This window comes from Equus caballus, chromosome 19 (genome assembly GCF_041296265.1).
Source record: "Equus caballus isolate H_3958 breed thoroughbred chromosome 19, TB-T2T, whole genome shotgun sequence".
Lineage (NCBI taxonomy): Eukaryota > Metazoa > Chordata > Mammalia > Perissodactyla > Equidae > Equus > Equus caballus.
The window spans coordinates 65245940-65273033 of NC_091702.1; the positions used below are offsets into that span (position 1 = coordinate 65245940).

Here is a 27094-nt window from a genome sequence, read left to right on the forward strand (position 1 = left end):
GGGAGAGGTGGCTGGGAGAGAAGAGGCTGGGACAGTGCCCGTGCGTCAGAGCCTGGACGAGAAGGGACTGGGTAGGGTAAAGTGAAGGAGGAAAGTTCTGAGTCTTGGTGATGGGATATTCACCAGAAGGGAAAGGAGTAGGGTTTTTCAGGAGATGACGACTTTGGTTTGGGACCAGCTGAGCTTGAGGTGGGATGTTTAGGAGAAGGCCTGCCTGCACTTGGATTCATGCCATGTGGAGTCATCTATGAAGGGGAAGGAGAGGGACCACCCAGGTCAGGGAGGAGGATGCTGTGCAGAGAGAGGTGCCGAGCCCAGAGGTCAGGGCAGGACAGGACCTTCGGGGGGCTGAAAGAAACACATTTTTCCTTTGATTCAGCTTGACTACCAGGTAGGATTGTAGAGGCCCTGCAAAGGCACCTCTGGGATCTCCTACTGCAGGGATGGCCCCAGCTGCTGTGCCTGAAATCACCCTGTGTTTGCACCAAGGCCTTGCTTCCCACGGCCACTCCCAGCCCTCAGCTGAGCACAGCGGGGATTCTGAGACAGGCTCCTTTGGTGACTCTCTCGGCCTTGCTGAAACTTTCTTAAGAATACACTGCAGTCTGAGACCTCCCCTCCTTCTCTGCACCCTCCTTTCCTTTCTACTCTCCTCTCCATCTTTCCCTCCTTCCCTCCCTCCCTCTTTCCTTCTCCCCTTCCTTCCCCTTCACAGGAGTCAGAGCTGTGTTGCTGTCTGACAGCTTTCCCAGCCTCCTCTGGCTCCCTCTTCATTTTCCCTCACAGGCAGTCTCCCCAATAAATCTCTTGCATGTCTAATCCTGCCTTGGCATCTGCTTCTCAGAGGACCTGGACTAACGCAGGACTTTAATCAGCCCAAGAGCAGGGACTTCTAATGTTTCTGCGGCATTTCTCACAGTGCCTGATAGCCAGGCCAAGAGTCGCTTTAGGAATTAAGTAACTGCATATGTGGAATGAGTTGGGGGGACCCAAGGAGAGTCTCACTAGGTCTGTGACCCCTGACACTAACTCACTGAGTGACCTTGGCCAAGTCACTTAATCTCTCAGCCCATTAATTTTCACCCATAAAATGAGTGGTTAGAGTCAACCATCTCTATGGTCCCCTCCTGTGCTGACATTTGGAGCAAAACCTGTTTGATTGATGTTAAGAATTAGGTTACAAAGTTGGGTAGGTAAAGAATCTGGAAACTAGAAACAAAGGAGAAGAATAAAGTTCCAAAGGAAAAAAAAAAAGGGAGAGAGTTGTGTAGGGACTCAACTCCGTGAGGGTCCCCAGCCCCACACTGCTTTCTTCTTGGTATTTCCAGTGTCGGGAAGCATTGGGTGGAAATCATGAGCTTACTGCCAAGTGTAAGACAAGAGGAGATCAGCAGAAGGCCCACTGCAGGCTCTTGACTGTCACTTACCCGCATTGTCTGTGTAAGGTGAAAGGGGATAGAGCAGGTGCACTCTTTGTCGAAATTCCTGGCATTTTCCCGCAGTTTTGCACAGCTGGCACATATTTTTGTGTAATTAATCTGTTAGGCAGGGAGAAGAACAGTTATTAGCTGAAAAGTTACATATCTTAAAATTCAAGTCCTGAGTCCACCAAAGTCTTCATGCTTTCTGGGTCAACGGCACGGAGTCCGGGACATGACGAGGGGCAGCCTTCCTCCGGAGGGCATGTCCTGCCGATGCTCGGGAGCAGTGCGGCTTCTTACGGTCTTTCATTTGGGGACTTGGCAGCATTTTGGCACTGCCCTGGGATTCAGGGTTTCCACTGCAGATTTAGGTAAGCTGTTGTGATGAGGCCTCATGCCGCAGCCACGAAGAGGTGTTTCTAGAAAAGTATCAGTCAATGACTCGTGAGAACTGGGCTTATGGCCTGAGTCTAATTAGCTTTGTGGGGAAGTCACTTCACTGTTTTTCCACTTTATTCCATGGAAAATATTTATACTAATGAATTCTTCTGCATGGCATCTAGAGGACGTTATTAAAAATGACCAAACATAGAAAAAGAAGTGTTTCTAAAATGTAGGGTTACTGATGCATGTGGACTAATTCTGATTTTAAAATGTAGCTACATTCTGTTTTTCAAAAGTTAAATTCTGTGAAAAATGGTATAGTGGACTCCATACAAAAGGGTAGTGTGTCTCAGATGGGCAAACCCTGTAAGTTGTGGCTGAAGGACTCAGCCAAGTGAAGGCGCAACTGGAGGAAGAAAGGGAGTTGAGGGAGAGGGCAGAGGCGGCGGTGCCCTCGTGCCCTGGGAGACGCTCGTCACAGGGGCCGAGCAGGTGCGGTGAGGAGCGGCCTGCCGCGGGCTGCTTCTCCTTCTCCCTTCCCGTTCCTCAGAGATTTCGGGGATGCGGGAGGAGCAGGGAAGCAAGGCAGCAGCTCTCTCCGGGTACACTGCCAGCGGGGTGAGGGGTCCTTGGCAGAGGAGACTGACAAGAAAAACGGAAGGAATTGTGAGTCCTTGCAAATGGTTTTGCAGTCAAATAGGTAAAGTGTTAGTGCGAAATTAAAGATTAGCCAAAAGGCTACTGAATTGTACTCAGATGCTTATATTTACTTAAATCATTCTTTAAAAATGCAGCGAGGCTTCAACTATTATTTTTGAACATATTGACGCCTTTTCTGTTTGTGAAACTGCATTTTAATTTTTAGAAAGTGTTGAAGAGTAGGGCTGTATGGTAGCTGAGAACTAGCACACTGAACTGTGACTGAGGGGCCTGGAGTTCTGCTTCAGCCGATCTCCGACTTTGACTGACTTAACCTCCAGGGCCTCCATTTTGTTCACCCGCACCATTTTGCCTAGCAATTAATTGATCCGTGAGGTCACTATAGTAGTGTACATTCTACTCCGTGGATTCTGGGTGCTCTATCAATGCAGAATCAGCAAAAATGTGTTTCATATGTGTTTTATGATCAAATGATTTTTGAATAGATATCTGGGTGCTTTCTAGCTCTAAAAATTTTATGAGGAAAACATATTTCTGATCTGTTGTCTACCTCATCACAGCAGCCTCAATTTGCTGCTCTAGTGGCCTTGTAAACCTATAGTTTTTTTTTTTTTTTTTTGCTGAGGAAGATTCACCCTGAGCTAACATCTGTGCCAATCTTCCTCTATTTTGTATGTAGGACACCAACATAGCATGGTTGGTGAGTGGAGGAGGTCTGTGCCTGGGATCCAAACCTACGAATCCTGGGCCACAGAAGTGGAGTGCACGGAACTTTAACCACTCGGCCACAGGGCTGGCCCCCATAAACCTATAGCTTTAAAATGAGAGCAAAGACCATAGTCTGCTCCTCATAGAATTTTGGAGGGGCAGGAATCATCATTCTTGCTGAAAGTGAACAACCTCCTTGTTGTGTCCCCAGGGCTCAGTGAGAAGAGGAAAGCCTGCTCAGAACGCTTCTCCCAGGTCTGTGCTTGGTCATGTTGGCCTGGAGTACCACTTCATCTCATCACCCAAGGTAATGAAGCACTTCCATGTACAAAAGAGGATCATGCTCTCTGGGTGGTTTCTGTTTTTCTTGGACAAAAGCAAAGTGCTAGAAACAGTCCTACCTGAAGTGACTAAAAAAAGTCAATTGGAAAATCCCCATAACATCATGATAAAAGCATTCTGTTCAAAGTCGTTTGCAGAGTGGCTTTAGCCATCCACGGAATGAAGTCCCTCCCCTGCATGAGGTGACATCCTTCGGCAATGGCTGCCTCTTCATGGAGGCTGCACTCCATGGTGGGTGGGGGTGGGTGACCAGAGGCAGGAAGCAGGGAGGACATGGGGTTGGTGGAGAAGGAAATAGAAAAGTAAATAGGATGAGCTGTTTGTGGAAATGATTATCAGCCTTGTAAGCCAATTACTTTGCTATCCTCTTCAACAAGGCAAGTTTCATTTCCTCCTGGCATCGTGCCTCTGCCACCTGGTGGGGCCTGGTAGTTTACATATCATTCTCAAGGACTCAAAAGGACTTAGAGGCACAATTCTTGAGGAGATAAGCTGCTGAGAGCTGGAAGGGGGACCAGGAAATATAAGTGGAAGGCAACAGAGCAGCATGCATTGGTAAAACGAGTGGGACCTGAAATGACATTCTCCTCTTTGAAGTCCTCACTTTGCCCCAATCCATTCTTTCGATAGCTACATGCCTATTATTATAGGGCAGTGTGCAGGGAAGGGGTTGTGGACATGGTCAACAGGGCAGTCACGGGGGAGCCCTCTGTTCTTACCACGCACTGTCTTACCTACTCTATCATTTGTTCACTGAGGGCAGGAATCAGCGCTTCCTTATCTTACTCATCTGCATACCCAACAGAACTCTTAGCCCCTCAGACACTCATGAATGTGAAATCAACGTTGGCTGACTTGGCCTTCATCGTAATTTTGCCACTAGCCATGTGGGGAGAGGAAACAGATCAGCTTTCCATGGCTGCCTTCAGAGTGGAGGTTGCACAGTCTGGGACGTCCATTAACCGGCTCTGAGCAGATTTGAATGAAACATTTACTTAATTCATTAGACTGAACAAGGGCATGGCCAGTCTAGCCATAGACCAGCTCTTGTCTCCCCTCCCCAGCCCAGCTTCTGGGATTCTCATCCTCCAACAGCTTGTTAATCAAACTGGCAAAAGGCTTGTGATGAGGGTGCCCTTAGCTTCAGCTTTTCTCACTCCAAGTAGAACTTGGTTTATTTTGCTACATGTCAAAAGGCCATAAAGATTTGGGTTCTTGCCTTTCTCAGGTTAAAGTAATGATCTCAGAGGGAGTTCACTTGCAAAGGGAAAGGCACAATGATGGAAAGTGGGGCAAAATTAAAGCCCTATATCTTTGGCTCTTTGCTCTTTTTTTTTTTTTTTTGAGGAAGGTTAGCCCTGAGCTAATATCTGCTGTCAATCCTCTCTTTTTTTCCTGAGGAAGACCGGCCCTGAGCTAATATCTGTGCCCAGCTTCCTCTACTTCATATGTGGGATCCCTGCCACAGCATGGCTTGATCAGCTGTGGGTTGGTCAGTCCGCACCTGGGATCTGAACTGGCGAACCCTGGGCTACTGAAGCAGAGTGTGCAAACTTAACTGCTATGCCACTGGGCCGGCCCCTCTTCGCTCTTTTTATCACTATGACTCGTGGGCATCTGGCAGTCATTTGCTCCTGCCTCTCCTTTTCCTACCTCTGTCAATTGCTTGCTCAGTCCTCTGCCAACATAAAAAGCTTCTGACTCTGCCAGGCCCCTGTAAACAAATGTGGCTGAGCTGACCAGTGTGAGTGGCTGTCCTCAAGGAGGAGGGATGAATAAAGCCCCCACATGAAGGCTCTGCCACCATCTGCATCTGCCAGCTGAAGAAGGGGGGTCCCAGTCTCTAGCTCCCTGTTGAGGGACTGTGTTCTCAGACTGACCACTCACTTAGAGTCCCAAAGCTGAAAAGTCTTAGAACTTGCTTAGAAAATGTAAGATGGGACAAACCTCTATTTCCATGCTGCTCTTGGCAGACAATATAAGGATGACACCCATGCCAAGGCAGAACACTCCTGTGGCAAAAAAGCCAGAGAGGATTCCGGTGGCTGAGAGCTGTAGCCGGCAGGCCGGCAGCTGCTGCTGCTTCACGGCAGTGTTTTCTGGCAGTCTGGACGGGCAATCCTGGGGCGTCCTCTTCATTTGGGGCCTGCAGGTGACTCAGATAGACTTTTGAGACACGTAACTTTACTACTCATAGTAATACCACATAACGATAATATTAAATTAAGAATTATGTGAACTTTCCTTTGTAGTTGCAAAGTCTTTCTGCTTCCTGGAATTATTCCTTAACCAGACCTGATATTCATCAGGAGCATGGCTCTCTCGAATCAGCCATTGCTAGATATATTTTACTTAGGCTTAAAAAACTTGCGCTGAAGGCCATGCCCAGCAGGAATCGTCCCCAGCAGGGTCTGTGCAATCCTCCATCTGGCGATACTGGGAAGTAGTTCCAAGGGGCTATGGGAGTGGGATGTGGTGACTACTACAAGGCAAGCCCTTCTTGAAAGGGGGAGATTGGATTTATCTTTAAGAACTTGCCTAAATCCTTGGGGATTAAAACAGACAATAAAAGTGAGGGCTGTCAGCTTTTTTCCAAATGGAGCTGTCTTCTAATATGAATATAAACTAAGGTGGAAAAATGCTCAGATTATAGCTAACTTCGCTATTTGTGATCAGGAGGAAGGGAGAAGCAGGCAGGGACTGCAGAACACAGATATCTAATCTCAGTAGCTTCCAATTTTTTCATCCACAAGACAGACTCTAGTAGAAAATGCAGACTAAAAACATTTGTTCCTAATTTTTTCCCAAGCCCATGCTTTGGAGTAGCCCAAATGAGGCAAGAGAAAGGAGGAAGGCAATCAATTAAATGCTAAATACTGCAATACAGTATTATTGGGTTTATTTTTTTTCACTTATTAGAAGTCCAGTAACATCATTTTCACTCAGCGGTTAATAATTACTTCTTCTTCTTTAAGATGCATTTAAAGATGTAGAACTAGGGATTTAAAAAAATTAGGCAGCATGTGAATTTCTAATCTCTCCCCTTTTTCTTAACATTAGGCAGAGAAGCCATGTTGGATTATTTTTATATTAAAGAAGGCAATGACTTTGGCAAATCTACCTAGTTTAAAGGAATACAAAATAAACGCAATTACTTACACTAGGAGGTTTCCAATTCAGAGTGAAAGCTTCCCACTTGCAAAATTGGAAAAAAAGCACAATACCAATGGGAATTTTTCAGCATGCCATTGAAATCTGGCTTGGAGGTGGTGACAAGTATGGCTGTTATAGCCTTGTGTAAGGAGACTGCAGTGAACACTTCCAGTTCACATCTATTATTTATTTTACTAAATAAACATGGTCAAATGCTTGGGCTTAAAAGACAGTAAGAGCCTATGAGATTAGATTATATGTGCAGAGTTGGCCTACAAAATATCAGGTGTGTTTGCAATCTACGTCCTTGTTCCAACATTGGGTGGGATTATACTACACAGGCAACACCTCGCAGAGTCATTACAGTAACAAATCAGGATTTCTTAGGCTTTTAATAAAACAACAAAATCAACTAACCCAAATTCCAAACTAACGGGAGCTTCACCGGAAAATATTAGTCAGGGTTCTCCAGAGAAACAGAACCCATAAGAGATATATCTGTCGATCAATCTAGAGATCTATTTCTGTCTATCTCAGATATAGAGATCTATCATGAGAAATTGGCTCACATGATTATAGAGGAGGCTGGCAAGTCCGAAATCTGAAAAGCTGACGTCCCAGCGTGAGTCTGAAGGCCCAAAGCTGCTGTAGAGCAGTAAGAGCTGCTGACTCAGTTTGAAGGCCACCAGGCAGAAGGAGTTTCCGTTGGAAGGTGGAATTCTCTCTTGCTTGGGGGAGGGTCAGCCTTTGGTTTTATTCAGGCTTTCAACTGACAAGATAAGGCCTAGCCACATTGTGAACAGCAATCTGATTTGCTCAAGTCCTCTGATTTAAATGTTAATCTCACCCCAAAACACTCTCACAGAAACACCCAGAATAATATTTGACCAACTATCTGGGCATCCAGTGGCTCAGCCAAGTTGACATACACATCACAGGTCATAAGTGAAACATTTCTGGGGCAACATTCTTGAGCGATAGCCAGATACACATTTTACAGGTACTTTAACATTCACGTATTGCTCTCTTCTAAATAAATCTACTTCAAGTCTACAAATATACTTCATTTGTTCTTTTCAAATTTCTATAATTGGGTTCCTCAACCTCAGCACTATTGGCATTTTGGACCAGATATTTCTTTGTTGTGGGGGCTGTCCTGGGGGACTGTAGAACGTTTAACAGTACCCCTGGCCTCTACCCACTCATGCCAGTCACAACCTCCCACTAGATGCCTGTAGTAGCCCCCTAGTTGTGACAACCAAACATCTCTCCAGATGTGGCAAATGGCCCTTTGGGGTCAAAACAGCTTTGGGTTGAGAACCTCTGTTCTGCATTGATATGGATATGACAACTTGTTAGTGGCTGTTGTATTGTGTTATCATTAGAAACTTCAGAAAGTGATTTTTTAAGTCCTTGCTTTCATTTCTCTTTAATTGCTGTGTGGACAGCCTCCTTAGGCATTACCAAATATTACGTACATAGGGGTTGCCTCGTATTTCACTGCCTTTCCCCATTAACTGCTGGGATGTAAATGTACCAAACATGAGTGTAGAATCAGGAAGTGGTTGAATGTGTGGGGTACACTCACACACACCCATACTTATATGCACACATAATATTCACAATGGTCTCATTTTTTGGTTTCGGCAAGTCAATAGTGTCTTGGTGGATTGGTTTGAGTTCTGATAGCATAGACCGCCTGGCTCAATTTGCAGATCTGTCGTCTTATACAATCATGCTTGATGTTTTGTTCCAGATGAACCTAAGATACATCAATTGACAAGAAGTTAAATGCCTGTACTGGGAAGGCATGGGATTCATTTTTTCTTTTACCATTGGCCAAGAACATGTCACATGTTAGGATTAAAGGGATGAAAATAATTGAGCTAAGTTTAGCTATAGCTTGAGTGAATTTTCATTCTGTAGTGGCTTTTCCCTCTTCTTCCTCACTTGTTAGACTTGAGTCAGGATCCTGCAGAATGGAATTTGCTCCTCTTTCCTTTGAGTTCCTTTGTGTGGCTCCAGCCCACAAAGATGCCTGAACAGCAAGTTGTTGGTGAAGTCGCTGGTGTGCAGAAGCATGTGATTTGCTGGGGTTTGATTTGCTAAACTGTGGGCTCATTTAAAATTTGATAATATTTGAATGTGGAATTTTATATACAGTAATGGTGTCTGCTTAATTATCTCTTTTTTCTTGTATAGGTCGGAGTCCCTGTACAGACCACCATGGTGTCCTGAAGTAAACAGGGGAGATCTGGATTTGACTTCTGGTTCTGCCACTGAAACTCGTGTATGTCTTCTCTAAGACTTGGTTTCATCACCTATAAAAGGTGAATAATAACACTTTTCCTTCAGGACTATTTCAATGATTAAACATACATAAACGTGTAACTGAAAACCCTAAACACAATGCTTGACACAGAGTGGGTAACCCATGAAAGTTATAAATGGGTAAAAAAGTAAGTGAATTGGAGCAACAAAAACCAATAGTATTGGGCTGTCACCCATAAAACAAAATAAATATCCATGAGTCCATATTGATGTAAATAAATAATTGAACAAACAAGTAAATGGGGAATGGGAACAGCTCTTTCTTACAGAATTCCAATTAATAAAAGCTGAAGGAATGAAGGAAATAGAAAAATAACTACAGTAATAACTGTTGCAGGGAAGAACTACCAATGTTGCTAAAATTAGCGGGCAAAGTATGAGGAAAACTAGGATATTTGCATAGCCTCAAAGTATTTCCCCCCAAATAGATACTACTTACAAAGGGAAAAATAGTAACTTTTCAGTGGAGAAAATCAGCAGATGCCACCTTATGCAGGTGGTCAAGGTTGACATCACCAGTAATAAGACACATCAACATTACGCCCTTTGATATGAAATATCGAGAAAGACATCACTTCTGTGGTATTCTGGCAAAAAAACGCAGAACCTCAATCAAATCATGAAAAGAGAAAGGAGAAACCCAAACTGAGGGACATTCTACAAAATACCTGATCAGTATTCCTCAAAAGTGTCAAAGCTGAGAGAGAGCCTGGAGCTGGGTCTGACAGCACAAGAAGGCAGGCAGGACAGAAGGATGGACGATGTGAGGAAGGTGGCCTGGGGCACAGCTGCTTTGATGAGAAATCCACAAGAAAGAATGAGTGAAAGAAAAAGATGACATCTGTGCATGGCAAACAAAATCCAAAGATTATTACATTGAAAATGAAAGAAGGTAAGACAATATTTAACTAAAGAAAAAGTGACATCAGCATCATGGCAGAGTGAGCTCTTGCCTTAGACTCTCCTGCTAAGATACAACAAAAAAGACACACATAAACCAACAGAGGACATACACACAAAACAATAGATGTATGAGAGACCCATGGAGCCATATGTCTGAAGGTGGAGGGGCTGGACCCTCTGGGAGGAAGTGGAGGGAGGTAAGAGGATCTCCTCTTTCTCCCCCAACAGCACTGACCCAGGGTGTGGGACTGTGCACAGCTCTAAGAGGAGGTGGGAAGGGGGCAGTTCTCCCCAGGAATGCCTCCCAACCTGTGGGAAAGCTCCACACCAAGGAGACTAAGCAATCATGGGGGTGAATTCACCACACCGAGCAGCCCAGGAGGGCAGACAAGACAGCAATGAACCTGAGATTGTACATATAAAAGAAAGGGCTCCTCCCTCCGCCTGGTGCACCAGCTTGGCCAGTTGGCCAAGGCAAGGAACCCCCACCAGAATGCGAGAGTATAGCATTTGTAAAGCAGCCGTGGCCAGCAGGCAAACATAGATGGACTCTGTCAGCACACCTTCCAAAGGGACAGGCACAGCTGCTAGGGATCATGGTGGGCTCAGAATAGATAGCTCCTGTGCTCCCCCCAAGTGGTGGCAGGTGGAATCTGTGACCAGATACTATCTCTGTGTGGAGGTGCAAATCCACTCCATCAAATAGTATGAAGAGGTATATTAATACTCCAGACCAGAAGGAAAATGACAAGCACCCAGAAATCAATCCTGAAGGCACAGAAATTTACAATCTAAATGACAGGGAAATCAAAATAGCTACCATAAAAGAACTCAATGAGTTACAAGAAAACTCAGAAAGTTCAATGAAGACAGGAATAAAATTAGAGAATATAGAGAAATCTTCACAAAAGAGATGGAAAAATATAAAGAAAAGCCAATCAGAAATGTTGGAGATAAAAAACACAATGAATGAGATAAAGAAAAATCTGGAGTCCTTAAACAATGGAGCTGATACAATGGAGGACAGAATTAGCAATGTGGAGGACAGAAATATAGAAATGCTTCAGATAGAGGAAGAAAGAGAACTAAGACTAAAAAAGAAATGAAGAAATTCTCAGGGAAATACCTGACTCAATTAGGAAAAGCAACATAAGGATTATAGGCATTTCAGATGGAGAAGTGAGGGAGAAAGGAGCAGAGAGCTTGTTCAAAGAAATAACAACTGAGAACTTCCCAAACCTGGGGAGGGGAAGGGAGTTACAAGTAAAAGAAGCTAACAGAACTCCTAATTACATCAATATAAAAAGGCATCCTCCAAGGCATATAGTAGTAAAACTGGCAAAAGTCAATGACAAAGAAAAAATATTAAGGGCAGCTAGGCAGAAGAAAATAACCTACAAAAGAACCCCTATCAGGCTTTCAGTGGATTTCTCAGCAGAAACTCTACAGGCTAGGAGAGTGGACTGATATATTCAAAATTCTGAAAGTCAAAAACTTTTAGCTAAGAATACTCTATCCAGTGAAAATATCTTTCAGATACAATGGATAAATAAATCCTTTCCCAGACAAACAAAAGCTGAGGGAGCTCATTGCCACAAGACTTCCCTACAAGAAATGATCAAGAAGGCCCTCATACTTGAAAAACAAAAGAAAGGGTTTACAAAGTCTTAAGCAAGGAGATAAATAGGCAGACAAAATCAGAAAATTGCAGCTCTCTATCAGAAAAGGGCAGCAAACACTTAATTACAACAGTAAACGTAAAGGGAAGGAAAAAATAAAAAATAACTATAATCACTTCATTTTAACCACAAACTCACAACACAAAATGGAATAAGTTGTGACAACAGTAACCTAGGGGAAGAGGAAAGGGATAAAACCTGCTTAGACTAAGAAAATAAGAGGCTATCAGAAAATGGACTATCTCATCTACGAGATCTTTTCTTTTAGGAAGATTAGCCCTGAGCTAACTACTGCCAATCCTCCTCTTTTTGCTGAGGAAGACTGGCTCTGAGCTAACATCCATGCCCATCTTCATCTACTTTATACGTGGGATGCCTACCACAGCATGCCTTTTGCCAAGTGGTGCCATGTCTGCACCCAGGATCTGAACTGGCGAACCCCAGGCCGCTGAGAAGGGGAATGTGTGAACTTAACCGCTGTGCCACCGGGCCAGCTCACATCATCTATGAGATCTTTTATACAAACCTCACAGTAACCACTAAATGAAAGATGAGAACAGAGATAAAATGATAAATAAACAGAAAACTGAGAAAACCATCATAGAGAACCACCAAACTGAACTGTCAGTCCAAAATATATGGGATGAGAAACAAGGGAAACACAGAACAACCAGAAAACAAGTGATAAAATGGCAGCATTAAGCCCTCATATATCAATAATCACTCTAAATGTAAATGGATCAAATTCTCCAATCAGAAGTCACAGAGTGGCTGGAGGGATTAAAAAACAAGATCCAACAATATGCTGCCTCCAGGAAGCATAGCTCCAAAGACAAACATAGGCTCAGAGTGAGGGGATGGAAGACGATACTCCAAGCTAACAGCAAACAAACGAAAGCAGGCATTGCCATACTTCTATCAGACAAAGTAGACTTCAAGATAAAAAAGCCAATGAGACACAAAGAAGCACAGTATGTAATGATGAAAGGGACACTCCACCAAGAGGACATAACACTTACATATGCACCTAACATAGGATCACCAAAGTACATAAAGCAACTATTAACAGACCTAAAAGGAGATATTAACAGCAACACAATAATAGCAGGGGACCTTAATGCCCCATTTACATCAATGGATAGATCATCCAGACAGAAAATCAACAAGGGAATAGTGGAATTAAATGAAAAACTGGACCAGATGGACTTAATAGATATATATAGAACACTCCATCCAAAACCAGCAGAATACATATTCTTCCCAAGTGCACATGGAACATTCTCAAGGACAGACCATATGTTGGGAAACAAGGCAAATCTCAATAAAATTAAGAAGACTGAAATCATATCAAGCATCTTTTCTGACCATAATGTTATGAAACTAGAAATCAACTACAAGAAAAAGACTGGGAAAGGAAAAGAGATGTGGAGACTAACATGCTACTGAACAACCAACAGATCATTGAAGAAATGAAAGGAGAAATAAAAAAATATCTGGGGACAAATAAAAATGAAAATACACAATACCAACTTATATGGGATGCAGCAAAAGTGGTCCTAGCAGGGAAATTCATAGCAATACAGGCCCCCCTTAACAAACAAGAAAAATCTCAAATAAGCAATCTTAAACTACACCTAACAGAATTAGAAAAAGAGGAACAAACAAAGCCCAAAGTCAGCAGAAGGAGGAAAGTAATAAAAATTAGAGCATAAATAAGTAAAATTGAAACAAAAAAACCAGTAGAAAGGATCAATGAACTAAGCTGGTTTTTGGAGATGATAAACACAATTGACAAACCCTTAGCCAGACTCACTAAGAAAACAAGAGAGAAGGCTCAAATAAATAAAATCAGAACTGAAAGAGGAGAAATTACAATAGATACCACAGAAATACAAAGGATTATAAGAGAATACTCTGAAAAACTATATGCCAACAATTTGGACAATCTAGAAGAAAGGAATAAATTCTTAGACTCATACAACCTCCCAATACTGAATCAAGAAGAAATAGAGAATCTGAATAGACCAAACACAAGTAAAGAGATTGAAACAGTAATCAAAAACCTCCCAAAAAATAAGAGTCCAGGACCAGATGGCTTCTCTGGAGAATTCTACCAAACATTCAAAGAAGATTTAATACTATCCTTCTTAAACTATTCCAAAAAATTGAAGACGACGCAACACTTCCTAACACATTTTATGAGGCCGATATCACCCTGATTCCAAAGCCAGACAAGGACAACACAAAGAAGGAAAATTACAGGCCAGTATTGCTGATGAACATAGATGCCAAAATCCTCAAAAAAATATTGGCAAATCAAATACAGCAACATATTAAAAGGATCATATACCATGATCAAGTGGGATTTATACCAGGGACAAAGGGATGGTTCAACAGCTGCAAATCAATCAATGTGACACACCACATTAACAAAATGAGGAAAAACCACATGATCATCTCAATAGATGCAGATAAAGCATTTGATAAGATCCAACATCCATTTATGATAAAAACTCTGAACATAATGGGTATAGAACGAAAGTACCTCAACATAATAAATGCCATATATGATAAACCCACAGCCAACATCATACTCAATGGGGAAAAACTGAAAGCCATCCATCTGAGAATAGGAACAAGACAAGCGTGCCCACTTTCACCACTCCTATTCAACATAGTACTGGAGGTTTTGGCCAGAGCAACTAGGCAAGAAAAAGAAATAAAAGGTATCCTGGGGCCAGCCCCATGGCCGAGTGGTTAAGTTCATGCGCTCCGCTTCAGTGGCCCAGGGTTTGTATACTGGGTGCGGACACATCACCGCTCAGTAGGCCACATTGAGGCAGCGTCCCACATGCCACAACTAGAAGGACCCACAACTAAAATACACAGCTATGTACTGGGGGGATTTGGGGAGAAAAAAGCAGGGAAAAAAAAAAAAGAAGACTGGCAACAGTTGTTAGCTCAGGCGCCAATCTTTAAAAAAAAAAAAGAAATAAAAGGTACCCAAATTGGCACTGAAGAAGTGAAACTGTTTGCAGACAACATGATTTCCTATATAGAAAACCCTGAAGAATCCATCGGAAAATTATTAGAAATAATCAACAACTACAGCAAAGTTGCAGCGCACAAGATCAACTTAGATAAATCAGTTGCATTTCTATACTCTAATAATGAACTAACTGAAAGAGAATTCAAGAACACAATCTCATTTAAAATAGAAACAAAAAGAACAAAATACCTAGGAATAAATTTAACCATGGAGGTGAAAGATCTATGCAATGAAAACTATAAGACATTATCGAAAGAAATTGATGATGGTATAAAGAAATGGAAAGATATTCCATGCACATGGATTGGAAGAATAAACATAGTTAAAATGTCCATACTGCCTAAAGAAATCTACAGATTCAATGCAATCCCAGTCAGAATCCTAATGACATTCTTCACAGAAAAAGAACAAAGAATCCTAAAATTCATATGGGGCAACAAAAGACCCCTGGATAGCTAAAGTAATCCCGAGAAAAAAAGAACAAAGCTGGAGGCATCACAATCCCTGACTTCAAAATATACTACAAAGCTATAGTAATCAAAACAGAAAGGTACTGCCACAAAAACAGGCATACAGATCAATGGAAGAGAAGTGAAAGCCCAGAAATAAAACCACACATCTATGGACAAGCAATCTTCGACAAAGGAGCTAAGAATATACAATGGAGAAAGGAAAGTCCCTTCGACAAACAGGGCTGGGAAAACTGGATGGCCACACACAAATGAATGAAAGTAGATCATTATTTTTTGCTGTACACAAAAATTAACTCAAAATTGATCAAAGACTTGAAGGTAAGACCTGAAACCATGAGACTCCTAGAAGAAAATATAGGCAACACACTCTGACGTCAGTCTTACAAGGATCTTTTTGAATACCATGTCTATTTGGAGAAGGGAAACAAAAGGAAAAATAATGGGACTTCATCAGACTAAAGATCTTCTGCAAGGCAAAGGAAACCAGGAACAAAACAAAAAGACAACCCATCAAATAGGAGAAAATATTTGCAAATCATATATCTGACAAGAGGTTAGTCTCCAAAATATATAAGAACTCACACAACTCAACAATGAAAAAACAAGCAACCCGATCAAAAAACGGGCAGAGTATATAAGAACAGGTATTTTTCCAAAGAAGATATACAGATGGCCAACAGGCACATGGAAAGATGTTCAACATCACTAATCATCAGGGAAATGCAAATCAAAACCACAATGAGATATCACCTTACACCCATTAGAATGGCTGTAATCACCAAGACAAAAAATAACAAATGTTGGAGAGGATGTTGAGAAAAGGGAACCCTCATACACTGCTGGTGGGAATGCAAACTGGTGCAGACACTATGGAAAACAGTATGGAGATTTCTGAAAAAATTAAAAATAGAAATACCACACGACCCAGCTGTCCCACTGCTAGGTATCTATCCAAAGAACTTGAAATCAACAATTCAAAGAGACTTATGCATTCCTATGTTCATTGCAGCATTATTCACAATAGCCAAGACGTGGAAGGAACCCAAGTGCCCATCAGCTGATGAATGGATAAAGAAGATGTGGTGTATATATACAATGGAATACTACTCAGCCAGAAAAAAAGACAGAATTGTGCCATTTGCAACAACATGGATGGACCTTGAGTATATTATGTTAAGCGAATTATGCCAGATAGAGAAAGACAAAAACTGTATGATTTCACTCATGTGGAAGATAAACAGACAGACAAAGAGAACAGATCAGTGGTTACCAGAGGAGAAGGGGGTTGGGGGTGGGTATAAGGGTAAAGGGGCACATATATATGGTGATGGAAAAGTAGTAAAGTACAAGTGAAATTTCACAATGTTATAAACTATTATGACCTCAATAAAAAATTATAATAAATAAATACATAACTGAATAAATAAATAGGAAAAAAGTGTCAAGGTCACAAAAGAGAAGGAAAGACTGAGGAGCTGTGACTGACCCCAGGAAACTAAGGAGACGTGACAACGACATGCAATGTGGGATGCGGGCACAGAAAAAGGACATCCGTAGAAAAACTGGTGAGATCCGCATAGTCTGTAGCTTAGTTAATTGTCTTTGTATTGTACCAATATTCAGTTCTTAGGTTTGACAACTGTGCTACAGCTATACAAGATGTTAGCACAGAGAGAAGCTGGAGCAAGCGGATATGGGAATTCTCTGTAGTATTTTTGCAACTTTTCTGTAAGTCTGAAATTATTTCAAAATAAAAATTAAAATATGAGTCAGACAGTGTAGTTATATCACTGTCTTTCATATGTTTGCAAAGTGCCACACACACTTGCAGCTCTTTCTACCACTTGTCATCCTCATGCTGGAACCAGGCTTCAGTTTACAGATCAGTTCCATATGTACCATCTCACGGAATCCTCAAAAATCGTGTGAGATGTCATTCCCATTTCGCAGCGCAGGAGACTGAGGCTCAGAGAGGGAAGGGACTTGTTGAAGGGTGCCCAGCTGCTCTTTCCCTGCTCTTGCATAGTCACACCAGAGGCCAGTCGGTGAGAGAAAAATTCAGTCTGCTCAACACAATCATGCAAGCTAGTGATACTTTATTATCCAAGGGAGTTGGCAAAGGGCAGATCCATTTTGGTCAAAGAATCCCCATCATACATTCCGGTGATCCACCTGGTGATGCAGTTAACATAAGAAAACAATAGCTGGCATTTTCTGAGTGCTTGCAATGTGCCAGAGCCATTAAATGAGATGCAAATCCCATCACAAAAACTGGAATTTTCATTAGGACCCAGACTCAGAAAAGGCCCAGCTTCAAAGATCCTGACTTGCACAGACTGAGGACTCCCATTTCCACAAGTTCAAAAACCTCCTTTCTTATCTAAATGAGAGAAAAGAAAAAAAGAGGTTAAGATCAAGAAAAGATGGTTTTGGTGAATAAATTCAACCATCTGGACTCCTTGGTATTTATGCAACTGTTATGGCCAGAATTAAGGAGGGCAAAAATCCTAACCTGCATTTTATTCAGGATTGAAATTTTTACATACATAAAGGAAGAGGTAATAGACAAAACGTCAATTTTGTTAAAGTATCCTTTTGTCTGTAGCCATTCAAAATAAAATTTCATACCAAATCTCATAAAGAGATGTTTCAAGATACCCAAAGTGTGCCCAGATTATACACTACTATATAATATTATATAATTTTTTGATATAGGATAACTGCTAATAATGACATCAATGTAATAAAAATAAACATGGGTGACAAGGGTTTCTTTTGCAACTATTTCTCCTTATTATTATAATTAGAAAATGAGTGCTGGATTACTCAGATTTAACATTATAACTGAAATCATCAAATATCTTCTGACATGCCTGACATCAAATTGGCTAAACCTGTTTTATAAAACCAGTTCAGGGGACAGGCTGTGTGTGTGTGTGTGTGTGTGTGTGTGTGTGCAGGGAACTGAGAAAATTTCTTTTAACCTGAACCAATGTCTGATATAACTCACTGATCAATTATAATCAGGTTTGGTCATTCTCGGAATATAGTTTTATGTGGTAAACTAATTCACTCTGCATGTTTGGAGGAGTAATTTCAAGCCTCTTCCCCAGTTACTGCCTGGTTCACTCCTGACTGGTGACTGGCAGCCATATTTATTTCTGCACAACCCCTTTTCTCTCTAACATCAGGCTAGATTGAAAAATTAGCCCCATGATAACATGGTGGGTGGCAAATCAGTGTTTCACGTTATGATGATAATGAATTATTTTCATACGTATATAATGAGCTAATGCCGTGCCCACAAACGCTTTCAATCAGTTTTGATCCACTGGTACCTCAAAAAATGTTCCCACCCCCAAAAACCAGAATAGCCTTCTAAATTAAATAAGTGGGTTTTGGGGGATGTGGAGATGTGGGCAATGAGGCAAATTTGTGGCCCCCACATCCAAGTGCACTTTTAAGGATGAAAGGCAAAGATGATGGAGTCTCTAAAGACCCAAGGAAATGTGCCAAGTCCTCAGATCTTCCTGCTTCCTAAAGGTACACCTAAAGGTAAAACTGTGGTCCCTAGTAGGGCAGAGCCACTGAACAGTGCATGAAGAAACAAAGCTGATTCCTACGAAACACATGGAAAAGATACAGGATACGGTTTTGCGTGAGGCGTGAGATGGTCTCTATAATTGTAGTTACCTCAGAGTTAAAAGATAGGAATCATTTCAAAGGCCAGAATGTGCTGGCTCCCATGTCAAAGACTTTATTACTGTGTTTGAACTCAAGTTCAAACTGAAAAAAAAAAAGATTAAAGGCAACTGCTGATTACACGGTACCTCGGGAATGTCCATCATTCTCCTCAGCTTCTGATCTCTCCAGTTCCAGTCAAAAACCAGAAACTTCAAGGGGTTCAAATTGAGGCCACCTGAAAGAAGCAGAGAGAGTTGCTACAGTAAAGACCTCACGACATAAGCTTATTAAAATAATTTTTTATTCTCCTGGCTGTTTCCTGCCTCACTGCTGTCCCCTCACTCCACCCTTCTCCCCAGGAAACTAATCCCAGCACAGGAACGCTGCCCTGGCCTCATGGGAAACAAATGGAGCTCCCCGAGACTTGCCCTCCTCAGCCTGACTGCTGGCTCTGAGGCGAGCAGAGCAGCTGCTCTTGCAAAGCTGTCAGATGCTTGGGTGCTGCCACAGCAGCAGTCCCAAGCCTCCATTTCACGAAGGTCCAGAGGGCCAAGTCTCCTTCTGGACAGGGATTCGGTGAGATGTGCCTGTGGGCTGTGGTAGTGGCCCTGCAGGGGAGTTGAGTCCAATAGGGTCTGCATGGCTCTGAGGAGGTGAGTGGCAGAAGGATGAGGACAGGGCTGGGGGGTTAATTTTAGGCAGACAAGGAAGTTAAGATGGATGGGCTCTACTCAAAGTCTGTGACGCTCTGAGGAGAGAGGTAGACCATGAAGGACCCCATTCCCGCTGTCTTCTGACGGTCTATCTAAAGACAATTTCAGAGGGCGGGGCTGGAGGGGGCCTGAGGGACTGTCTATTCCTCAGAGGTGTCAGCATCGGGCACAGTTAGTTCATCCCCTCCCCACGTTCTTCCCACCACCCACGCTGGCACGTTACATACGGAAACATAAGGGAAGCCTTCCTCTGTCCTGCAGCATTTGCCCTCAACTTTTCTCTGTGGTTATGTCAATATTTTCCTCTCTGCCCCAAAGACTTTTTCATGCTTCTTATAATCACAATGCCTCTTATTAAAACTCTCTGCAAAATTAAAAATGATAAATTGAGAGAGACAATGGATTGATAGTCTTCTCTTAAAAACAACTTACTGCTAGTGGGAGAGCAAACAGGTGCAGACTCTGGGCATTATATAACAGGAGCTTTAAAAGGCTTACTGTTTGATAAAATAATTCTCCTTCTATGATGTATCCCAATGAAACATCAGAAACTTAAACACAGTTACTTGCAAAGATGATCAGTGCAGTATTATTTATAATAGTAAAGAATTAGAAACAACCCAAATATCCTACCGTAATAGAATTGCTAAGAAATAATATAACTTAGGGTTAATATCCAAAATGTATAAAGAACTCATACAACTCAATAGCAAAAAAACATAAACAATCTGATTAAAGAATGGACAGAAGAATTGAACAGACATTTTTCTAAAGAACACATGGCCAACAGGTACATGGAAAAGTGCTCAACATCGCTAATCATCATGGAAACGAAAATCAAAACCACAGAGAGATATCACCTCACACCTGTTGGAATAGCTATTATCAAAAAGACAAGAGATAATACATGTTGGTGAGGATGTAGAGAAAAGGGAACCCTTGAACACCGTTGGTGGGAATGTAGATTGGTGCAGCCACTATGGAAAACAGTATGGAGGCTTCTCAAAAAATTAAAAATAGAACTAGCATATGATCCAGTAATTCCACTTCTGGGTATTTATCCAAAGGAAACGAAATCACTGTCTCAAAAAGATATCTGCTCGTTCATATTCACTGTAGCATCATTTATAATACGCAAGCACAGAAACAACCTAAGTGCCCAACGACAGATGAATGGATAAAGAAAATGTGGTGTGTGTGTGTGTGTATAATATACATATTCCATTATATATATATATGTAACGTATATACATAATGGAATGTTATTTAGCCATAAAAAAGAAGGAAATCCTGCTATTTGCAAAAACATGGATGGACCTTGAGGGCATTAATGCTAAGTGAAATAAGTCAGACAAAGACAAATATGATTTCACTTATATGTGGAATCTGAAAAAAACTGAACTCATGATAAGTATAGAGAATAGATAGGTGGTTACCAGAGGTCGGGGCAGGGGTTAGGGAATGGGTGAAGGTATTCAAAAGGTGAAAACTTATAAGATAAATAAGTTCTTGGGATGTAATGTACAGTATGGTGACTATAGTTAATAATACTATATTGTATATTTGAAAGTTGCTAAGAGTAGATCTTAAAAGTTCTCATGATGATAAAAAAAATTGTAGGGGCCGGCCCCATGGCTGAGCGGTTAAGTTCGTGCTCTCTGCTTTGGCGGGCCAGGGTTTCACTGGTTCGAATCCTGGGTGTGGACATGGCACCGCTCGTCAAGTCATGCTGAGGTGGCATCCCACATGCCACAACTAGAAGGACCCACAACTAAAAATACACAACTATGTACCAGGGGGCTTTGGCAGAAAAAGGAAAAAAAATAAAATCTTTAAAAAAAAAAAGAAGAAAAAGAAAAAACAATTGTAAGTATGTGTGTTGATGGATGTTAACTAAACTTATTACAGTAATAATTTTGCAATATATACATGTATCATATCATTATGTTATATACCTTGAACTAATACAATTTTACATGTCAATTATATCTCAATAAAATAGAAAAAAGCCCATATAAATTTATAATAGAATATTATATAGCTGTTAAAAACTGAAAAATTAAAACTATTTTATGATAAGGAAAGTCTTCATGAGATATATAAAGTGGAAAAGATAGGTTATAAAGTTATGAAATACAGTATGGGCTCCTTATAAAAATAAACTATTGAAAGAGAATATATTTAGTATCAACTAACAAGAGATTATCTCTAAAGTGTCATTTTCTTTTCTGTTACCTTTTTGCATTTTTCAAAGGCTCTTATAGTCAGAAAATCCCCTTCATTATTAGATTAAAGCAATACTATACTGTCTATAATTGTACAGATCCCAATGTCATGGTATATCTTTCAACATCTGGAAATTCTCCTTAGTATATCATATATAAACATCTTAGGTCATAAACAACTACATAAAATAAGTTATATGCCATTTGTCTCGCTTTGTTAGATTTTCAGTTTTTAGCGTGCTCTTTAAACACTTTGTATGTAGTCTAACACTTGTGGTTAATGAGTATTAAACCATTTATCCAATCAGAATCAGAAGGAAAGTTATTTTCATTAGTATTATAAAAAATCAACGGCTCCTTAAATGATTTTTTTTACTCCTTAAATGAAATAAACTTTCATGTTTAGTTCTTACAACTTTGTAGAAATCTAATTTCAACAATCTGTACAGCCTGGTTTTCTCTCTCTCTTTCAAATATGGACAAGAGTGGCCCTCTTGCATGGGGGGGCCTGGTGACACACAAAAAGCCATCTGGATTCCAGCAGGGGAGAGGTGAATCTTGGGCTAAGAGCAGTGGGAGAGGCAGGGTCCCACCCTGGCCTCACGCTGCCCAGCTAATCTCTCCCAGCTCTGTGTCTCATAGATGGACCACAAGCACGTCTCATCTGGTGCTCTCCTATGTCCTCAACGCCCTCCAACGTCCAGAAGACAAAAATCCAAACCCCTTAGCTTACTGTTCAAGGTCCTCCCTCTGCAATCTGACTCCTTTCCAGTGGAATCATAGGCTACTACAGCCTACGGAGCCTCTAACCAAGAAAGGTGATCTCCTTAATAAACACACTAACACTTACTGTGTTCTTCAGGCATGCCACTTATTGTGCTGAGCTCTTTATGGGCATTTTGTCTTTATAACAATCCTTTTGAGGGTGGTACTATTACTATCTCTGTGATTCAGATAAAGAAGCAGCTTGAGAAAGGTTAGGTAACTTGCCAAGGTCACAGGGCTGGTAAATTGCTGGAGCAGGGATTGGAACCCCCGGAGGTCTGAGTCCATCACAGGGGCTCTTCCTCTCCACGCTGCATTGCCTCCTTATCATCCGCTCTAATTCATCACTCGTTTCTGCCTGACTTCTTCTGATTCAGTCCTTCCCCCATTCCTGAATACTGTTCTCACATCTATTTTAATCCTGTCTGTTTTAATCCTCCCCATACTTCAAGACCAGTGAAAGACCCTTTCCTCTGAAAACCTTCTCTGCAGATTTAGCCACCACACCAATCTCTCCCTTGTTTCAACTCCTACAGGACTTAGAAGAGCACATTTGGCCCCTGGCTTTTACTGCCTCTTGGCTTCAATCTCATTCTATGTACATTTATCTCATTAACTGGATCAGGAGCTCCCTGAGGGGAAAGGCTATGGAACCAGCAAGGCCAACAGTGAGGGATCTCAGGAGGGCTACTTAACCCGTCGAGCTTCAGTTTTCTCTCACAAGAAATGAGAATGCTAGCCTGCAAGGATGCAGTGAGTATGAAAGAGGATGCAGTGAGTACTAAAGGAGGACGCTGTGAGTACTAAAGGAGGATGCTGTGAGTACTAAAGGAGACATGTAAGGGTATCTAACATAGCACTATGTACAAGCAGGAACTCAAAAAATATTTGTTTCCCTTCCTCGTCTGGGCCCACCAAGTTTGTCCCTTCCTTGTAATCATACAGCACTCTGTATACAGTGGGTTCATTTAACCCTGGATAGTTTTGATCTGGAGAGAAACATCAGTATTTTTAGCAGTCATCTGCCAGATGGCATTTGTCATCTCTACAGTGAGTTACTATATTGATGAACGCATTACTTTTACATGCATAAAAAATCCAGGAATAGTTCCAGACAGTTAGAAAACAAAGTTCAATTACTATATTAAATAACTAATTTGGAAATGAATAATGCAAGAAATCTTTGGTCTGTCTGGCAGGTAGAACAGGTAATAAGATCACTAGCAGGTTAGCAGGCTTTTAGGCTATTGGCTTTGAGAAAGTCAACACACTATAAAAATCCACCAGCACACGTTGTCTGGAATACTTTCTGGGTAAAGCACTAAAAGAGAAATGTATTCAAGAGAAATATTCTAAAATACCTGTATTTTGTCTACAGAAGCTGCATTTTTGTTTCAACATGTTTTATATATCAGCCCTTAACTGGAGTGGGAGTCTTGGGGAAACCAAGACTCAATCAACTGAGAGGGAAATATTCAACACAGCCATCTCTACAAACTTCAGAGGTTGCAAATGAGTGGGATGAACTGTGAGTCCACCAACCGGCTTAGAGTAATTGGAATTTGAATGTATTTGGGTCGGCACACGTACTGCAGTTTGCCACAGTCCTTCCCATTCCCTATTGCACTATACCTGCCGCTGGCTTTAGAGACTAAAGGCTGAGTTTCCAACTCCTGAATGAACACAGAGGTCTGGCTTCACACCATCACACAGCTGGCTTCCCAAGCTTGCCTGGAGGAAGAGCAAACTCCCAGCTCTGACGGGGAGGGTCACTGCCTCTTTCCCTACCTTGTTTAATGAGTTCTTTAATCCTCCCTGGAGTTCCGACACCCAAGTGCACGACACGCTTTTCCAGCATCTTTACCTGCTCCTGGACCTATTCCAAGATGGAAGAGAAGAATCGTTAAAAAGTGCAACCATAGGCCAGTTTAGAGCACTTTATCTCAAAATTTAAAAAAGTGAAAAAGCAAATGGGGCTACCCTTGTTTAGGGTCAACTTCCAGGGCAAAGAAGGGTGACATCAAGATAAAAGTGCATGGGGCACGCCTGGTGGCACAGTGGTTAAGTTTGCGTGCTCTGCTTCGGCAGCCCAGGGCCCACCAGTTCAGATCCTGGGTGCGGACATGGCACTGATTATCAAGCCATTCTGTGGCAGGCGTCCCACATATAAAATAGAGGAAGATGGGCACAGATGTTAGCTCAGGGCCAATCTTCTTCAGCAAAAGGAGGACTGGCGGCTGATGTTAGCTCAGGACTGGTCTTACTCAGGGAAAAAAAAAAGAAGAGCATCTCCCTAGAAAACTGGTAAATCTTCAAGGAATCCAGGGGTGAAATCTGAGCTTCTGTAGAGGAATCAGGGAGCATGGAGGAGTAGTGACTGTTGTGGGGGCAGGTGAGTATGCAGAGGCAGGGAAGGAAAGAAAACCAGATGGTTGCGAAGTTATGTTATGTAAGGAGGTACCAGAGAAAACGCTTGCTAAGGAGATAAGGAGAAGAGGTTGAGGGGAAAGCTGAGGTCTTGGAGCGGCCCTCAAGGATCACTTACATCCCACCAGGCACCTCAGGCCTTGGCTTACCTTTATGTGTTTTGCAAATAACTTGATAACTTTACTGTCTCCTCTGAATGCTGTCATCGACCTAATGAAAAGGAATAGATTAATGCATAAGAAAACTCATTCATTCCAAGCCATGTTGACTACTTAAGTATTATGTCTTGATTTATTCAAAAGAATATGCGCATTTATGTGCATATATACATATATGCGAAACACTTCTGAGGTTTTCAGGTTGGTTCATCTCTGGAATGAAAGTGGGGTGGCCTTCAATCAGGCACACAGCTGGGTTGGCTTCTTGCTCTCATATACCAGGTTAACTGTACTCAGGTTTCCTTGATTATTGAAACATACAGATCTGCCCTTCACTTGTAACACGGGATTTCTGTATTTCAGGTTCCCAGCGGAGAATTCATCTTCAGACTCCGCAGTACAGATCTCATACAGAATTTGGTTGTGAGGAATATCTGGGAGCAGTGATATCAGCCTGTGCTCTGTGAGAGCCCGAGGGCATCTGCAAAGGTCCATCTGTGGCTGCTGCGGTGGGTGGGGAGGAGCTGACAGGCGGGGGCGGGGCCTTCAGTCAGAGCAGCTCCTCATTTTTATCTACTTTGCAGAGCGAGCTTTTCTGTAAAATTTTATATGTGGAAATGCTTTGGATACAAATAGGTATAAAATAACAATCTTTCAGTTGATGTTTGGAGACAGAATGAACATGGAAATACTGCTCAGGAATATTACTTTCCTTTATATATCATTACTTATTTTGAAAAATATTATTGACCAGTAGGAATATATAAGTTTGCAAAGCAGCGAACCATGTTACACAAGCTCTGTTGCGCTTGCTCTGCTTTACTTGCACGCAAGCTTTCTCCATGGCAGGGTTTACTAGGAAGACAACTTGGGGGACATATTTAACACAACACATGGTTCTCAAGAGAACAGACACTCTTACAAAGTTAGAAGTATTCAACATTATTCTTCGTGAATAGAGCTCATTGTGCGTGCACAAAAATCACCTTTTGCAAATCACTTAACCCTGACATGGATCATAGCATTGCTGGGGACACAGAAAAGCACTGAGAATTGGTAAACGAAGTGCGAATACACAGTGCTTTACGCTCCTCAGAAAGGCATTCGTGTACAGCAAAGCTCAAGTCAGCTGGACAAAGTGTTCTGAAGAAGCCGCCTCCAGGCCAACCTCTTGCCATTAGTGTTTGAATCTGAAATGAGCTCTGTGGCGGCAGTTTTTAAATCACGGAAAAGTCCATGTGAACTCCTGGTGATTTCAGAACCAGCAAGTACAGCTGCTCAGAAGCAGTCGGAGTCTTGAAGATCAATTATGTTTAGAGCAGAAATAGCTGAAAGGAACACTTTTGTTTGACTGGGACAGTGTGTGATACAATTGAATGTGTGTGCCTAGCGGGAAAAGGAGGGTTTGAAAGACTTGTAACAAAGCTTAACCACTACTTTTCTAAATTCATGATCAGATCAGTTCACGTAGAAAACAGACAGGACTAACTGCTGAGTGCCTGTATCTGCAACTCCGTCTGGCTGATGCAGTTCCTTTGTCTCAGGACTTGGTTTCTCCTTTGTTTGTCTCTGGCACAGGGTGTGGCCCCCCGGAGAGGCCGTGTCCCAGAAAATCCCATTTTCCTCCAATGGCTCTTCTCTGAAAGCTGAGTGTTTCTCTGACCCAGTGGAAGTCTTTGCGTTTGTTCTATAAAACTACAGCAAGTGAAAAGGTATGTGAAAGCACTTAGGAAAGCACTGACAAATTATCTTTAAAACATAATTTTTACACGTAAAGTTTTGGTCCATTCGGAATTTACCCTGGTATAAGAAGTGAGATATGGATCCAACTTTATTTTCCAGATGGCTACCCAGTTGTTCCAACAGCATTTATTAAGTAATCCATCGTTCCCTACTGACTGGTCACCTTCGCCATGTGCTCCATCGTCATACGTGTGTAGGTCTGTGTCTGAACTTTCAGTTCTGTCCCACTGGTCTGATCTGTCTGTCATGCGTGTGCCCGTCCCATACTGTGTTACT

The 27094-nt window shown here is 41.8% G+C and overlaps 2 protein-coding genes and 1 long non-coding RNA gene across 17 annotated transcripts in view; 1 reads left to right on the plus strand and 2 right to left on the minus strand.

Annotated features, from left to right (window-relative positions):
• TMEM30C (transmembrane protein 30C) overlaps positions 1-8877 on the minus strand; it is a 29919-nt gene extending 21042 nt beyond the window's left edge. For 2 of the 14 annotated variants that reach the window (XM_023623920.2, XM_023623917.2), the window contains exons 1-3: positions 7238-7395; positions 5463-5661; positions 1428-1538 (exon numbers count right to left, since the gene is read on the minus strand). In XM_023623920.2, coding sequence (XP_023479688.1) covers positions 1428-1538; positions 5463-5661; positions 7238-7239 — 312 coding nt within the window. In that variant the 5' untranslated portion in view covers positions 7240-7395. Of the gene's footprint in view, positions 1-1427; positions 1539-5462; positions 5682-7237 lie in introns of all 14 variants that reach the window. The other 12 variants (XM_070243911.1, XM_070243908.1, XM_070243913.1 and 9 more) reach the window with 9 other exon arrangements.
• Positions 3384-9239, plus strand: LOC138919290 (uncharacterized). Its single transcript, XR_011429336.1, has 2 exons — positions 3384-3480; positions 8871-9239. It is a non-coding gene; the product is annotated as an uncharacterized lncRNA (long non-coding RNA).
• Positions 9240-17182: 7943 nt separating this feature from the next.
• CMSS1 (cms1 ribosomal small subunit homolog) overlaps positions 17183-27094 on the minus strand; it is a 361626-nt gene continuing 351714 nt past the window's right edge. For both annotated transcript variants that reach the window (XM_023623926.2, XM_005602075.4), the window contains exons 7-10: positions 25067-25127; positions 24279-24366; positions 18934-19022; positions 17183-17483 (exon numbers count right to left, since the gene is read on the minus strand). In XM_023623926.2, the coding sequence (XP_023479694.1) occupies positions 17400-17483; positions 18934-19022; positions 24279-24366; positions 25067-25127 (322 nt within the window). In that variant the 3' untranslated portion in view covers positions 17183-17399. The remainder of the gene's footprint in view (positions 17484-18933; positions 19023-24278; positions 24367-25066; positions 25128-27094) is intronic.